Source organism: Scheffersomyces xylosifermentans (assembly GCF_036884685.1).
Source record: "Scheffersomyces xylosifermentans strain CBS 12540 chromosome Unknown RJT20scaffold_4, whole genome shotgun sequence".
NCBI lineage: Eukaryota > Fungi > Ascomycota > Pichiomycetes > Serinales > Debaryomycetaceae > Scheffersomyces > Scheffersomyces xylosifermentans.
This window is the reverse complement of record NW_027042942.1, coordinates 618,608-634,609: the sequence shown is the minus strand read 5'-3', so window position 1 is coordinate 634,609 and position 16,002 is coordinate 618,608. Positions and strand designations below refer to the sequence as shown.

At 40.6% G+C, this 16,002-nt stretch overlaps 4 protein-coding genes across 4 annotated transcripts; 2 read left to right on the top strand and 2 right to left on the bottom strand. All coding sequences in view use genetic code 12, as the record gives it.

Moving 5' to 3' along the window:
* The first annotated feature begins 368 nt into the window (after positions 1-368).
* CDC5 (polo kinase) lies at positions 369-2,681 on the top strand. The gene has a single exon (XM_064920092.1). It carries the CDS (start codon positions 600-602, stop codon positions 2,586-2,588), a length of 1,989 nt encoding a protein of 662 aa, XP_064774264.1. The 5' UTR covers positions 369-599; the 3' UTR covers positions 2,589-2,681.
* Positions 2,682-3,022: 341 nt separating this feature from the next.
* On the bottom strand, positions 3,023-3,935 carry RPB11 (DNA-directed RNA polymerase II core subunit). Its single transcript, XM_064917154.1, has 2 exons — positions 3,813-3,935; positions 3,023-3,685 (listed from the first exon to the last, which is right to left on the bottom strand). Exons 1-2 carry the CDS (start codon positions 3,863-3,865, stop codon positions 3,370-3,372), a joined length of 369 nt encoding a protein of 122 aa, XP_064774263.1. The 5' UTR covers positions 3,866-3,935; the 3' UTR covers positions 3,023-3,369.
* A 2,413-nt stretch (positions 3,936-6,348) lies between these two features.
* Positions 6,349-11,008, top strand: SIN3 (transcriptional regulator; the record flags this gene model as incomplete). Its single annotated transcript, XM_064918946.1, has 3 exons — positions 6,349-6,371; positions 7,031-7,658; positions 7,806-11,008. 3 exons carry the CDS (start codon positions 6,349-6,351, stop codon positions 10,884-10,886), a joined length of 3,732 nt encoding a protein of 1,243 aa, XP_064774262.1. The 3' UTR covers positions 10,887-11,008.
* Positions 11,007-15,370, bottom strand: RJT20DRAFT_128003 (uncharacterized protein). Its single transcript, XM_064917153.1, has one exon. The coding sequence runs from the start codon at positions 15,042-15,044 to the stop codon at positions 11,046-11,048; it is 3,999 nt and encodes a 1,332-aa protein (XP_064774261.1). The 5' UTR covers positions 15,045-15,370; the 3' UTR covers positions 11,007-11,045.
* Between the last annotated feature and the right edge of the window lie 632 nt (positions 15,371-16,002).

Below are 16,002 nucleotides of genomic sequence, written 5' to 3'. Positions count from 1 at the left end.
ACAATGGAGGGTCGAAGTTGGAGATAGTATATATCGAACGAGGAATCCGAACACCGATTGGAAAGGTACCAGTTTACTTTGATACGAATTTTGGTTTGCTACCGAGAAGTCATCTTGCTACCAGTACTGTTCTGTAGTGTTAAAGACGGTGTTCGTATAGTAGTTCTACCGTAATTAGGGACGCATTAGCACAGTCAGTGAGACCCTAGGCATTTAACATTTGAGGACCCAAGAGATCAAGAACAAATACTCCGACACAGTGTTTCAGTAGAATATACATCTTCTTGCATACATTCTACCCACACTAGCCATATATCACTTAACTTTGGTATTCATCTGCTGCTTCATTAACCAGTTCTTCTTTTGGTTTCGCAAGCCTCTGAATTTTTCACGGCGGCTAACGAACACTTCTCTTTATTGGTATAACTACTTATTAAAGACAAAGTGAAAGAAATTGAGTATACCAAAGCCTACTAAAGACCTACGGATAATAGTTTCCCCTTGGTAATTTCAAGGTTCACATTTTGGTGCTTTCTGGCAACTTCAAGCATCACAGTTACTCAATAGTATCTATATCCCATTCACATCATACTCACACCATGTCAAGTCTTCGTACTCAGCCATTGCAGCCATTACAGCCTCTCAACGGTGGCCAGCTCAACACAAGGGCCAACAACATAACCCCCATCAAACCGGTTAGACGTTCTAAAGAAAACGCCGATGTTCCACAACAGAACCAACAAAATGACGTCAAACCAAAGAAGAAGAAAGAGAAGCTTTCTGCACTTTGTAAGACTCCTCCTTCTATAGTCAGAACAAGAAACGGAAGAGACTACCGTCGTGGTAACTTCTTAGGAGAGGGTGGTTTTGCCCGTTGTTTCCAGATGAAGGATTCTAATGGTCAAATCTATGCCGCTAAGACTGTTGCCAAGGCGTCTATCAAAAATGAAAAGACTAAGACCAAATTGTTATCTGAGATCAAGATTCACAAGTCTTTGAAGCATCCTAATATTGTCAACTTTGTTGACTGTTTCGAAGATGACGTCAATGTGTACATTCTACTTGAGATTTGTCCAAATCAATCATTGATGGAATTGTTAAAGACAAGAAAGAGAGTATCGGAACCAGAAGTGCGGTTCTTTATGGTCCAAATCGTTGGTGCAATCAAATACTTACATTCAAGAAGAGTAATTCACAGAGACTTGAAGCTTGGTAACATCTTTTTTGACCCAGAGATGAACTTAAAGATCGGTGACTTTGGTTTGGCATCTGTATTACCATCCAATGGTTCTAGAAAGTACACTATTTGTGGTACACCAAACTATATCGCCCCAGAAGTTTTGGGAGGTAAAAACACCGGTCATAGTTTTGAAGTGGATGTCTGGGCCATTGGTATCATGATGTATGCCCTCTTGGTAGGAAAGCCTCCATTCCAAGCTAAGGACGTCCAAGTAATCTACGAGAGAATCAAAAAGACAGAATACGGCTTCCCAGAGGACAAGCCAATTTCTGAATCAGCTAAAGCACTCATCAAGGATTTGTTGAGTTTGAATCCTCTTCACAGACCTACAATCAATGAAATATTAAACTACGATTGGTTCAAGGGACCATTCCCAGAGAAGACCCACGAATTGAGTTTGAATGGCACCCCAGCGGGATTGGACCAAATCGGCAAAGCTCAATCGGCATTAAACTTCACTAATACCAAAGCTAATGCTGGTATATATACTCCAAAGAGTAAGAACCCTGTCGAGATCTTGAGATCCGATTTACACTCTGAACAACCTAAAGCTTTATTACCTCAATCATTGTCACCTAATGATACAAAGAATAAGTACCAAGAGGTGGAGCCAACGCTGTTAGGAAGACCTAGAAAGGTCAACTTCAACAGTAACTATTCAACCACTCTCAAGCGTCTCAATCAAATCTGTTTTGAGACCTACCAAAATATGAGAAGATTGGAATACTCCAAACATGAAAGCATAGATACAATGGAATTACCTCGCTGTGAAAACCCTACGTTGATTTCCAAATGGGTGGATTACTCGAACAGATATGGTTTCTCCTACCAAATGAACAACGATGATATCGGAGTATTATTCAACGATGGCAACACGATATTGAAGTTACACAACTCGGACAGGTTCTTGGAGTTGATCTTCCACGAAAATGAGGGCTGGTCTTGTATTGAGAACTCTGCCAGTCATCCCCCAACACAGACTAGAAGACAATTAGAAATCGTGGACTTCTTTGCCAAATACATGAATTCAAACTTGTCAAAGGTTAGTGAGAATGAAGAAAGAAAGGAGACTGTTTTCCTCAGGCGCTACACAAGAACACCAGAGTACATCATGTTTGAAATGACCAATGGAAACTTCCAATTCAACTTTAAGGACCACCACAAGGTGTGCGTATCCAAAAATGGTTTAGCCATAACTCACATCTCACCTAACAGATTGACTCAAACACATCCATTGATCTTGATCTTGAAACAGGGTAACTTTCCAACTGAAGAGGTACCTGATTGTTTGGAGAAGATTGCCGTCATTAAGGATGCTATCAAAAAGAAGGCCTTCAAAGAAACTTGAATGTCATAAAATTGACATTTTGTACAACATCTTCTTTGAAATCAATAAACTCTATCCTAGTCTGATATAAAGTCACTTTACTGCTCTCATCACGTCTATCGTCATACCCTACTTTTTCTGGCATCTTCCTAACGTTCTTGTTGTTTGATTTTCCGCTTGTTTTCACCTATATTGCATTGTTCAACGCTATATTGCATCTGTTTCCGTTTTCACTTCAACCACTCTTCGTATTAATTTTATGATTGCTTTGCTCCAATTGCTCTGCTTCTGCTGAACACAATATTTAATTATATATATCTTAATAGAAAGTCTATTGGAACGTATCCGAAGAATGTAGCTTAGCAAGGTGAGATGAATACATTTAAGAAAGCCAGGTAGTATGGTGGCTGTCATCACATAAAAATAATTCTAAGAAGTCTTGCAGACATAGGAATTCGAAGAAATGTTTAATACAATATAAATATACAGAAATGAAGGTTCTAATATACAAGAGAAGATTTTTTGATGCTTCACTTTATGATCATGAATATGAATATGAAAAAGTGCTAATGTGGGTGAGAATCGAGTGAACAATTGTCCGCTGTTGACAACAAGTTGTAGCTGTCTCTTCCACAGATAATTACACATATCTGATTAATTAATGCATTTCTTTAAGCAATATTCTATGAACTTGCTGATCAGTAAGCTCCCTGAACGGTTATCCTAGTTGAACTTGTCTCAACGATACCAATGTCTAGTCAACCAGAACGGAGTAAGTTGATTAAATGTAAAATATTTCTTCTTAGTATTCGTCGTCGTTGGTGTTCAACAAAGACTTAAGAGCCCATTCTTCTTTGAATCTGTTTTTGATCACATCTAACTCGCTGATCAAGCCTGAACAAGCGTTCTTCAACGCCTCTCTTGGAGAGTAGTCATCCTCGGTTTGAATTCTCAACACAAAGTTGGCAAATAATGGATGCTCTATCTTGTAAGCGGCGAATATCACTCTCTTGTCTTTCAACAACTGTGCTCTCAACATGTTGGCCAAAGTGTGGTCTTCTCTTTCGATCCTTATGATGGCAGCATTGGGTACCTTTGTATCCGGGGTTATTTTTATCCTGATGTATTGTTAGTAATCCCAGAACCGTTCATCGCTGTAACCAAAGTATATGTGATATGTCAAGAACAGTAAATGTAATGAAATATAACACTATTACTAGTACAAACAATCTCGCAAATGCTTACTTATCAACTCCATCTGGGAGAATAAATAACTCAAATCTGTCTGGAGCGTTCATATTCTTCTTGTTATATAAATAGATGTCCAGCTAACTTAGGTTAAGTCAGTGCTAGATTCTATTAACTACTACAAATGAACTGAACATGAATAATTTGACGTTAAACTTTGGAGTTTTTTCAGTTGTTATGTTGCACGTGATGTATAAGGTGTAATGGAGGTCAAAATACAGGATTCAGGTAATGTCAGTTTTCGATGGTGGAGCTCTAAGCTCTGGGACTGAATAGTTATTTGATACCAATTTATTTCTACAGAGTCCTTTATAAGTATCTTGTGTTATCGATTGAGTAGTGTCTCTGATCCTTGGTGTATATTTGATCCTTATTACTCAAATCATGATCGGTTAACTTGGAATTTACAGAATGCCCAAAATTCTTCTATCGCATTTAAACTAAGGTGAAAAAAAATGGTAGGAGCAAGATAACTTCGAGGCAAATTCGAGCCGATTTAGAGCGTTTACTCCAAAATTTCACAAATTTTATGAATCTATGCGTTTTCAAGAAATTATCATTATAAGTCACCTATATATCGGGGATTATTTTCACTAGCTTTTGAGAGACTTCATGAAATGATAGAAGTCGTTAATGATAGGTTCCTTTGTTTAAATGAATCAGATGCAGTCTTTACCATTATCAAGTTTTGCAATATAATCCACCTCCTAATCAACGCACGTGACCTTTTCTGGCTAAAACACACTCGAACCACTCACTATCCTGTCCATTCCTCTTGCAACTCTTTTTGAAATGCCGACATATTCAGTATGCCCACTACACACATTATACACATTATACACACTACACACTCTAAAACATTCACTGGTCTATCCATCTGTTATCCTGCCGTCTCTCACTCTCCTCTCTCTCACACACACTCTGGCCTCTATACAACACAACCGGGTAACCCCACTACCCCCGACTCCCGTGCTCGTAACCATTCGAAACCTCTCACTCACCGCCGTTACCCGGCACTTGCCTACCAGTGATTTTTTATGGATTCCATTTCTCCAATGTTGTCAAGCCATGGAGTCAGTTCATCAGTGTAGCTTTATCGTGTAACCGGATCACTTTTTCGAGTATCCGCATCCTGAAGCATTCATCTAAGCATCGAATAGTTGTGTGGATTTCCCAGCGTTTCCCCAGCCCGTTTTGTGTGTGATTGAGTGTACCATCAGTGTGGTGTTCCAGCGTCTGCCGTTAGCGCTTACGATTTTTCCACCGAGAAAGAACTAGCAGCGATAACTCCACTATGACTAGTCAACAGGACCCCTGGAATAGCCAGCAGCGTCCGTTGAGCCAGCAGTTCAAGTATGTATCGTTTGGTGAAGAAATTTCCCGTTGATTTTGATTATCATCGCAGATGTGATGGCGTCAGCGGCCACTGAGACCTGTCAATGAGGACATATTTACTAACTTACTTCAGCCGTCAACATCCACCGGTTTTACCACCGCCAGCTACTTTAGAAACAGGTATGTATAAGAATTTGAAGAGGTTGGAGAATAATGTGATAGTGGAAGCTAGTACGGAGTCCACTAATAAGAGAATGAGTGTGCTATTGGCCTACTGATAGCGCTCCAGATTCTTCGTATCCAATGAGATGGCTTTGTAGACTTGAAATACTTCTGTTGACGATTTGTATGTGCCAGAGAACAACTATTCGCTCGTTGGGAATAACGATTATGATCAGCTGTTGTCATCTTCTTCTCGATTATTATATGCTGAGACTGAACAAAGGCACGGCACTTATATTGCTTATCCATATTTATCGCCAGATTACGTCACTAGCCAAGTACTACCGAAATCCATCCTCAACCAAATCACTTTAAGTTCATTTGTACTAACATTTGCAGGAGGACAACCGTTCTATCCACTTCCGTCGTTGCCATCCCTCGGCAATGGTGCTGGCCATCCTCAGCCAGGACATGGTTTCAACATCCCAGCTATTAATCCAAGCAGCGACTCAGTTCAGCTCAATCAAGTACGTATTACAATTAATGAGAGCAATGAAAAAGTTTCAATTGGATAGCATCAATGAAGTTGAGCAAGACAAGTCTTTGGTTATGTTTGTGCGGAAACCTAGACCTTCCAATGTAGAACAAGGAAGAGTCTGAAGAGATTTCCTGATTCGACCTTTGGTATTGAGTTCTAGCTCTCTAATCATTGTATATCTGGATTTATCATACTAACATCTTACAGGAACATGAAATAAGACGGCCATCCAATGTGGCTATACCAACTCAGGGCCCTCAACTTCCACCACCAGCAACCATAGCGCCCCCTACGTCCGAGCAACAAGCAGCTGCCGTTGCAGCTGCTGCACAAGCACAAGTTGCCCAGCAGCCTTCTACGATTGGCGGTATTCCCAACAGACTGACCACCACCAATTTGTACAGACCATTGAACGTAAAGGACGCGTTGCTGTATTTGGACCAAGTCAAGATCCAATTCTACAACCAGGCGGATGTGTACAACAACTTTCTTGACATTATGAAGGACTTCAAGTCCCAGAGGTATGTATCAATTTTCATCAGCATTATACAAGATTAGTGGGTGAGCAAAGCAGAGACACTACAGCTAAAGCCCCAAGGCCCCCAAAGGGAAAGCTCAAAGATAGGAAGAAAAAGACTTCGATATCCAATTATCAATATGGCTTCGACACAACCATCTACAATGATCTTCATACTTTAAGCAGCAAATCAAGTCTTTCCTGACTCGACCAATCTCTCTTCTGTTCTCCATTCTTTCCATCTCATAGTTAACGCTTAAAGGCTCTTCCAAACGGCAGTTTTTCTCCTGTTTCGCAATTACTGTTTTAGGTAAGTGTGTGCGGCTCAGTAGGCCGATGGAATAGTGCTGCTGTGTGCAGGTAGCTAGAATGGATGCGAAAAGATGAGGAAACGAGGCGTCGAGTCTTGATGGAGGCTTGAGTATGTAAGAAGAGAGGATATGGATGTAGAAGACTAAGAAGAGTAAAGAGCCAGGTTTCGAGATAATTCGGAGGCTTTAGGAAACGAGAAAGGGGCTTTTTTTCCGCTAAGTAGATGTTAGCGGGAGCAGTACTAGGCATAGAGGCGCCGTCTTGACATTCATGCGTACTGAAGTGTTCTCACGCACGGCAATCACACATTAACAGTGAATACTTAAGATATATTATACTAACATAATCTAGCATTGATACTCCTGGCGTTATCGACCGAGTGTCAACTCTCTTCCGCGGTCATCGTAACTTGATCCAAGGTTTCAATACCTTCCTCCCACCAGGATACAGAATTGAGTGCTCCTTGGATCCATCTGACCCTAACCCGATTCGCGTCACAACCCCTACTGGAACAACCACTCGTCCAAACATCAATAATGGCACCTATGGCCAAAGGTGGGGCAACGAGGATCAGCAAGGGCAGCAGGGTCAATTCCAGGACCAGCAGTTATCGCAACAGCAACTTGCTCAACAGGAACAGACTCAAAATCAAAACGGTGGGCAAATCGAATTCAATCACGCTATTTCCTACGTGAACAAAATCAAAACCCGCTTTGCAAACCAACCAGATATCTACAAGCAATTTTTGGAAATATTGCAAACCTATCAGAGAGAGCAAAAGCCTATAGGTGAAGTCTATGAACAAGTGACAGTACTTTTTGCAAACTCTCCAGATTTGTTGGATGACTTCAAGCAGTTTTTACCTGATACGAGTAACCAAGCTTACCAACAACAGCAACAGCAGCAACAGGAAGCGGGCTTCTATGCAAACAACAATGCTCCTTCACAGTTACCTCCAGTTGGTAATTTCCAACCACCTGTTGGACTTTCGCCTGGTTCAGCCCAACAGTTTGCCCAACAGCAACAGCAGCAGCAGCAGCAACAACAACAACAACAACAGCAGCAGCAGCAACAACAACAACAACAACAGCAGCAGCAGCAACAACAACAACAGCAGCAACAACAGCAACAGCAGCAGCAACAACAACAACAACAACAGCAGCAGCAGAACTACCAAGTAGTCCCTACTGGTAGTCCTGAGCCACACCAAGCCGCTGCCCCAGTTGCTGTCGCTAACAACACAGCTCCTGTGAATGAGCAACAACCTAAGAAGAAAAAGTCTGTCTCTGAAGGGTATGCTTATGAAAACTATGAAGATGCTCAAGTTTCGTCTGTCCGTTCCGGATCTCAGTCTAAGGTTCCATCCAAGGCGGTGGTGGGCACCAAGAATGGCTCTGTAGCTGCCCCTTCAAATCCGACTCTAGTTCCTGGTGTTCCTGAACCTGTCCCACCATCGGCAAATATCAAATTATCTTCGCTTTCAGAAGAAATCTCGTTCTTCGATAAAGTCAAGAAGGCCATTGGCAACAAACAGAGTTACAATGATTTCCTTAAAATCTTGAACCTTTATTCCCAAGACATTATCGACAAGAGAACACTTGTAGAACGTGTTGATGGTTTCATTGGTGACTCTCACCCTGACTTATTTAACTGGTTTAAGATGTTTGTTGGCTATGAAGAAAAACCACAACACATCGAGAATATCACTTTTAAAAAGCATCAGTTGGAATTGTCTCTTTGCAAGGCCTATGGTCCATCATACCGTCAACTTCCAAAGGCAGAAACATACATGCCTTGTTCTGGAAGGGACGAAATGTGTTGGGAGGTATTGAACGACGAGTGGGTCGGTCATCCTACATGGGCATCTGAGGATTCTGGGTTTATTGCACATCGTAAAAACCAATATGAGGAGATTCTTTTCAAAATTGAGGAGGAAAGACTAGAATTTGATTACTATATGGAATCAAATTTGAGAACTATACAGACCCTTGAGACTATTGCAAATAGAATTGCTAATATGACTCCTGAGCAAAAGGCTAACTTCAAGTTGCCGCCAGGTTTGGGTCACTCGTCAACCACCATTTACAAAAAGGTGATACGTAAGATCTACGATAAGGACAGAGGGTTTGAGGTGATTGATGCCTTACACGAGAACCCTGCCATTGCTGTGCCCATCGTACTTAAGAGACTCAAGCAAAAGGATGAGGAATGGAAACGAGCACAAAGAGAGTGGAATAAGGTCTGGAGAGAAATGGAGCAGAAGGTGTTTTATAAGTCTTTGGATCATTTGGGATTAACTTTTAAGCAAGCTGACAAAAAGCTTTTGACAGCCAAGCAATTAGTTAGTGAAATTAGTACGGTGAAAGTTGAGCAGCAGAACAAGAGACTTCATCCATTAACTCCAAAGCCTCAAGAACAATTGAACTATACATTTAAGGATTCAGATATCCTTATCGATATTTTAAAGTTGTCGGACGTGTTCATCAACAGATCTTCGAATTACTCATCAAATGATAGAGAGAAGCTCACACAGTTCTTCCAGTTCTTTGTTTCTCTTTTCTTCGGTATACCGACTGAAGACATAGAAAAGGCTATTGCCTCAAGAGGCAAATCACATAAGGACCAACAGGCTACTGAGAATGTTACAGCTGTAGAGGATACTAATGGAAATGCCTCATCGGATTCTACAACAGCTTCGGAGCTTTCCGATTCTGCGTCAAACCCTAAGAAGAGAGGTCGTGAGAGCGACTTATTACGTGATGTGTTGAAGAAGCAGTCCAAGTCAAAGAAAGAAGAGCGCTCGGACTCTCCCACTCCACAGGCTCGTGACTTTGACGATCAAGAATTAATTGAAGAGGTTGAGAAGTCTAGCGAATTATGGATCAGAACAGCAAACACCAAATTCTCCTTAAAAGATGAAGATGGAAGTGACTCTAACGCACGTGATAAATTCAATTTGTTCTGTAACACAACTATTTATGTTTTCTTCCGTCACCTAAGGACTCTCTATGAGCGCTTAGAAGACATCAAAGCCATGAATGAAGCTGTTGGAAAGGAAATCAGATCCAGAAGGCATCCTCGCTTCGCTAAGGATTTAAACCTACTTTCTCATCAAATGGAGGATATGGGTATTGAAATGGTTGGAACCAAGGACTGTTACTTACAAGTGTTGGACCTTTCAGAGAAACTCATTGAGGGTGAAATTGAGCATCAATGGTTTGAAGAGTCATTGCGTCAAGGTTATAGAAACAAGGCTTACAAAATTTACACAGTTGACAAGGTGGTTCAATCGATGGTTAAACATATGCACACTATGGTATCGGATTCGAAAACTTCAGAGATGATGGTTTTATTCGAAAGTGATAGATCGAGACCTACCTCTACGGCCAAAGATCAGATTCTTTACCGTATGCAAGTTAGATCTTTGATGTCTACTGATGAGAATATGTTTAAAATTGCCTTCAAAGAAAGTGATAATACTGTAAACATCCAGTTCGTCTCATTAGATGATTTGACCATTAATGATCATGAAAATGCTGAAGAGGAGTATAACTACTATGTAACGAGCTACATTATGTCTCATCCAACAGAAGGCGTTCCTGCGTCTAAGATTAACATGCCCTTCTCAAGATCATTCATAGAGGGCGTTGATGAGGATCAAGTTGAGGGTCGTGCTTCTTCAGGCTTAAAAGTTTCTGTTTGCGAAAACTCATACAGATTATTCTTCGAGGCTAATTCTCATGATGAATTCACGTCGAATATAGTATATTCGAAACAAACAGATGACGGAAAAAAGAGAGCTGAAAAGGTAGAGTCCTTGAAGAAGCTTATTGATGATAGCAACTGGGGTTGGAAGCTGAAATTGACTAAAGGTCAAGATGCAGAGTTTTTGGAGAAGAAAACAAAGGTTCTTTTGGAAGAAGGAACAGCTGCTTACCTCAAGTTCAGTGTAGATAAAGAGCCCATTAAAGAAGTGGCAGTAGAGTCAACTCAAACCGCCGAGGAAAAGACGGACTCGGCTCAAAAACCAAGTTCGCATGATGCGGATGCCACAGTGGTCCAAGAAAACAATGACACCACCATTCAGCAGGATGCTAATGATACGACGACCGACGAAACAATGAACCAGGATGAGGGATCCATCATTGCTGAAGGCCCGACTGAGCAGCCTATTGCTACGGAGGTTCCTGAGAGAAAGGAGGATTAAAACACTAGTGCTAATTTCTTCTGTACTGTTAGTTACGTTATTTTGTATATCTATGTCGGTTTGTTCAGTTCTAGTTAGGAATTAGCTTATTTTTTTTATAAATAGTATTATGATTGCAAGTTAGTGTAGATTCTTGTATTACGGCTTCTATATATAGAGTTACAGAAACCTTCCTTCGGCAGCAGCTCTTGCAAGTCTTTGGGTGGCCAAGCTGTGAGCCAATCTCTCTCTTTGGTCCAATCTCTTGGCTACATATGATTTCTCACCTTTGACAATAAGAAGCCTCAATATTATGTCCTCAATTGACGTCTGTGCTAATATTTCTGATCTTGCTTCCTTTGCTTCCTTCATTGCACGTTCTCTCGATTTGGCAGTGGCATTGGCCATAATGGTCTTATTACGAATCAAGCTTCCTGCTCTTGATAAACCTCCGCGCCTAGGTGTCGAACCTTCACTCCTGTCTTCAGTGTCAAAGTTGTTCCTATTTCTCAATGCAGTTACAAATGCTGGAGAAAGCCTATCCACTTCCAGGAATAAATAGTCAACATCACTATCATAATAAACTGGAAGTACAAGGAGCGCTTGATAATGCTCATTCTTTAAGTCTGCAATGGGAGGACCATTTCCATTATTATGAAAATGTTCTATACAAAGCCAATTCAACCAAGCAAATACTGTTTCAAGTTCGTTATTGGTTAACGGCTTACTGATACCAATGGAACTGGTTATATTTGCTACTGCAGAAGAAACTGCAGATTGCCAACCGGAGCCATTTGCTGATGAGGAAGAGCTTGCATGTGATAAACTGAAGGTCTTTGCGCTTGCAAGCTTTGGAAGCAAAAGTTCATCAGCACTTGCCACCACAACAACCCAGGTTGCGAGCATTACCTTAAGTAATAGCTCTTCTGTCAAGTAAACAGCAAGTACCTCTAAATTCATATTTAAGTAAGTCAAAAGAGGAGACATAGCAGCATGAACTTGATCCTCACTTGGTTTGATGTTCCCATTGTTACCACAAATGGACTTCAAGTTTGTTCTAGAGAAGCAGTAATGGATAAAGCGCGAGAATTTCTCAACGATTAACTTGATACACCTCTCCTGACATCTCTTTAACGAACGGAACGCTCTTCCCATTACAAAAATGGCGTCTATACGTTCACTTTCAACGGCAATTTCAATCAATACTCTTCCTTGTGAATCCAAATCCAAATAGATCTCCTGAGGTATACCATCGTGCTTAAACCTTCTTGGATCGAGTTGCATGAGTGCACGACCACAAATAGAATGAGTTCCAAAACGTTCATCCCATACAGTAGCAGAAATTGTCAAGGCAGTATTGGGGGGTAATGTTATTTCAAACTCCTCATCCCATTCGGGATTGGAAGTGTGGTTTATAGTTCTAGTCTTCCCGATGGTTTTCCTAGCTTCAGTATCTATCAAGGTAACATAGGGACGTAAATATGAATGTACGCCTGGGACACTAGATGCTGTTGTCTTCAAGTTTTCTGCTTTAATCAAACGAAGTGTGATAACATGACTAATGTATTTGCTCTGCGAATTCGGTTCATATGAATTCACAGAATTGGAAATGTCTTCCGGGTTAATAACATCCTCCAACCTTGCTAATTGGTCCATCATCGCCGAGAGATTATTCAAGGCAATACAAGTTTCTGGTTTGAAATTGTATGGCTCCTCAAGGTCCAATTTGTTAGTGCTGCTCTGGATATTTGACACTACATTTTTAACTTCATCTAGCCATCCTCCTGCTTTCTTAAGCTCTGGCTTTTCTTCCAATAATGCAAGTCTTTTAAGTTCTTCTTCGTCAAGCGCTTTCATTATTTTATCTGTTATGCAATTGGCATAATACAATGCACCGTCTGAAATACTTTTGAGCAAAGTAGTATACACCTTCGCCAATTGGTATTCGTTAGTCCAATTTAAGCTTTTTAATATCCTAAGAAACTCTTTTATAAGTGTAAAAATATCTAGGATGGAGGAAGAATATTTTTTGTGGTCATCGTCAATGTCGATTGCTTCATATGTATCCTTGTTTATGGCCTCTTGAACAATTTGTAGGATCTTCTCTCCACTTTCCTCTACCCATGCTTCAAGAAATGGGTAGAAGAATTCCTCCAAGTCAAATTTAAAGACAGAATTTGCACTTGCCGTTTGTATGTGGATATCTCTTATCTCACTAAGAGCCTTGTAAGCCTCAATGGCATCTCCGAATGGAACAAATTCACCTTTATTCTTTGCGTATGCATTGATATGATCAAGGATATGTTTAGCATCCGCCGCAAACATTGTAGTTAAAACAGCGGCGACTACTCTAGGCACGTTTAAAAATCCTAAAAGAGGATTTTTATATCTCTTTTGGAGTGATTTAACATCGTCGACTATGCCATCCGCGATGGTTAAGATATGCAGAATATTAAGAGTATTATCTCGGGGTATTATTCCAACTAGCACAGCGTAATGTTGCCCAGCTATGTTGAAAAGCGATTTTGAGAGCTTTTTCTCCCACTTTTTAGGGATTCCTGTTTCTTCTATCTTTCCGAAGAGAGAGTCGCTCTCTATGTAATCACCAAGGAATGCTAAATATGGTCCGAATTTTGGTCTGACTGTCTTACTGCATATCAACAGTAAGCAATTCTTAATGGACAACATAGTCTCATTGTATGAAAATAGGAGATTTTTCATCCATTCATCTTGGTCCTTAAGTGACCATTGGTATTTGTCTTCCCAATTTATCCCTCCATCTTCTATTATTTTCTTACAGTAGTGAAACATCTTTACGGTAGCCTCTACGTCTACTGGACCGACGTCCTTGACCTCATATTTGCCAGCAGATTGCTCCAACTTATCCTTCAAGGCTCCTGATAAGTGGCTAGCAGTGTAGATACATGATGCTCTTGTGGTGTAATCAATCCTCCAAGCTCTGGCAACTGTTGTAATTAAACTTGTAGAAGGTTTAGAAAGTAAGGGCTTCTCTGGATCTGATAGATCGAAAGGGCTCTCGTTTAATTCTTGTTGTAAACAAAGCTTCACTAGAGTAACAAAGAACGGCCTGACGAGCTTTGTACGAGGAAAAATATAGAAATCCTCTCCGTCTGGAATGGGTGGTATTGGAAGAAGTTTCATTGCTGGTGGTACTTGATACTTTTTAGTCAATTGATCGCATAGCGTATTCTGTCTCTCTTTCCATGCAATATAGCTGGAAGTAGAATCAAACGATTCTGCAGAAAATTCTCCCAAATCCTTTCCTATGTAAAACATCACCTGCTGTATGTCCTTGTGAAGTGGTTTTTCTTGTGCTAAGTCTTTGAGTCTGAATACATCCTGTTGTATCTTTACACTATCCACTGAGAATATCTTTTGTATAAGATCAATCCATGTCAGGCCCATATCTGTTATCCGAAATGATGGCTTTGGATATTGTACATTGGTGTCTTGAATCAGAAGATTTGCTAATGATGTAGAAGACGATTTTGAAGCGGGTTTGGCCGGTTTAAGCGACAGCTTCGTTTCCTGGAGCTTCTCAATGATAGCCTCAGCGTCTTTATCTCTTGCCAAAAGTTCTATTAATTGCAGAACAAATGTTTCTGCTTGTCTGAATGCAATCTCGCTAATTTCGTGTGACGGAGTATCATCTAGTTTAACAAGTTCCTTGTTCGCTACGGCAACGAATTTCATTACCAAGTATTCTGGTTTGTTGACTTTTTCAAGCTCAGACTTAAAATTTGGTTTCAAAAGCTCATTATAAAAAGCGAGGAATGATCGCCTCGTCTTCTCATCAAGTCCTTTTCCTTCCTTCTTGAATGCTATACGGTTGAGCCTTTTCTCCAAACTTTGGAGAAGATATGAGGGCATTCTGATCTCCTTAGCATCAAGGTTCCTGGAAAGACGGTAGAATTTCGAATTTGTAGATGACGTTGAAGAAGACGTGCCTATAGATCCCGATGGTGTAGGCAGTGGCGACGGTACCTTAAGCGGCGTTCTGAATCTGGCCTCATTGCAGTATTCTAGAATTACGATCTTTAGGACAGCTTCGTAGATCTTGGTTAGATCCACAGTGTCATACACCTTATCATCAGCTAGTGACAGGTGAGTGGATAGACTATGGGCCCGATTGTCCGATTCCTTGACACGGGCAAGCATGTTCTTGACAAGGAATATGGAGCAATTGGAGTAAATTGGCTGTCAACCACTGTGAAGAATGTTTTGGGTTGATTTGGTTTGTGTATTGCACACTGTTGATAGTGACGTATTGTCAGAAAATGGGAGTTGTCGCGAAAGATCAGAATTGACAGATATACGACATACGCTGAGAAAATGAGACAAATGGGGTAGAACAGTAGAGGCAGGCAGTATATGGCTTGGTGGTGTATACGTGTCGGTTAGAAGAGGGATTCAAAGTCACTGCAAAGGAGGAGGAGGAGGAGGAGGAGGAAGAGGAAGAGAAGAAGATGATGATGATGATGATGATGAAGAGTACACGTGAATATGTTTTCAAACATTATGATGACATGTGTACAGTAATTCTCTTGGTGGTATGGAATTGTATTGTTGTTTTTGGTGGCTCTTAATTAATGTGCCAGTTATTATTAGTGAGAATTGTTGGTATTTTGTATGGCATTGTTTGGAATTATTCTTAGCAGGGGGAGAGCCAGTGTGTTGTTTGAATAAGAATTGAGAGGTTGTATGCAGGGTGTTGATTTGGTGGGATCGCAAGACATTAACTATACATATACGTATACAGATACAGATACATATTGTGTGTGTGACGGGTCAAGTAGAAGTATTCATTTCCTTAAGGGCAACGAAAAGGAGATTTGGCATCCAGTTTTCCTAGTAAGCTGGGCTACTAAGTTGGGCTAGCATAGTTACTTAGAGTATATATCCTCTCCCTTCATCCGTCCACGATTATTTGTGGCCTGTGCAATTTTTGATAATATTTGCGATTATGCTGGATTATGCGATTGATGCCGTTAGCATACAGAATTATTCTGCAAAGTATGCAAAAGCTATGATTTTTGCGACACACAGTATATAATAATGCTAAAATTTGCAGTAATACTCTCAACAGGTAAATTGTCAACTAAAAACCGTGAACTCA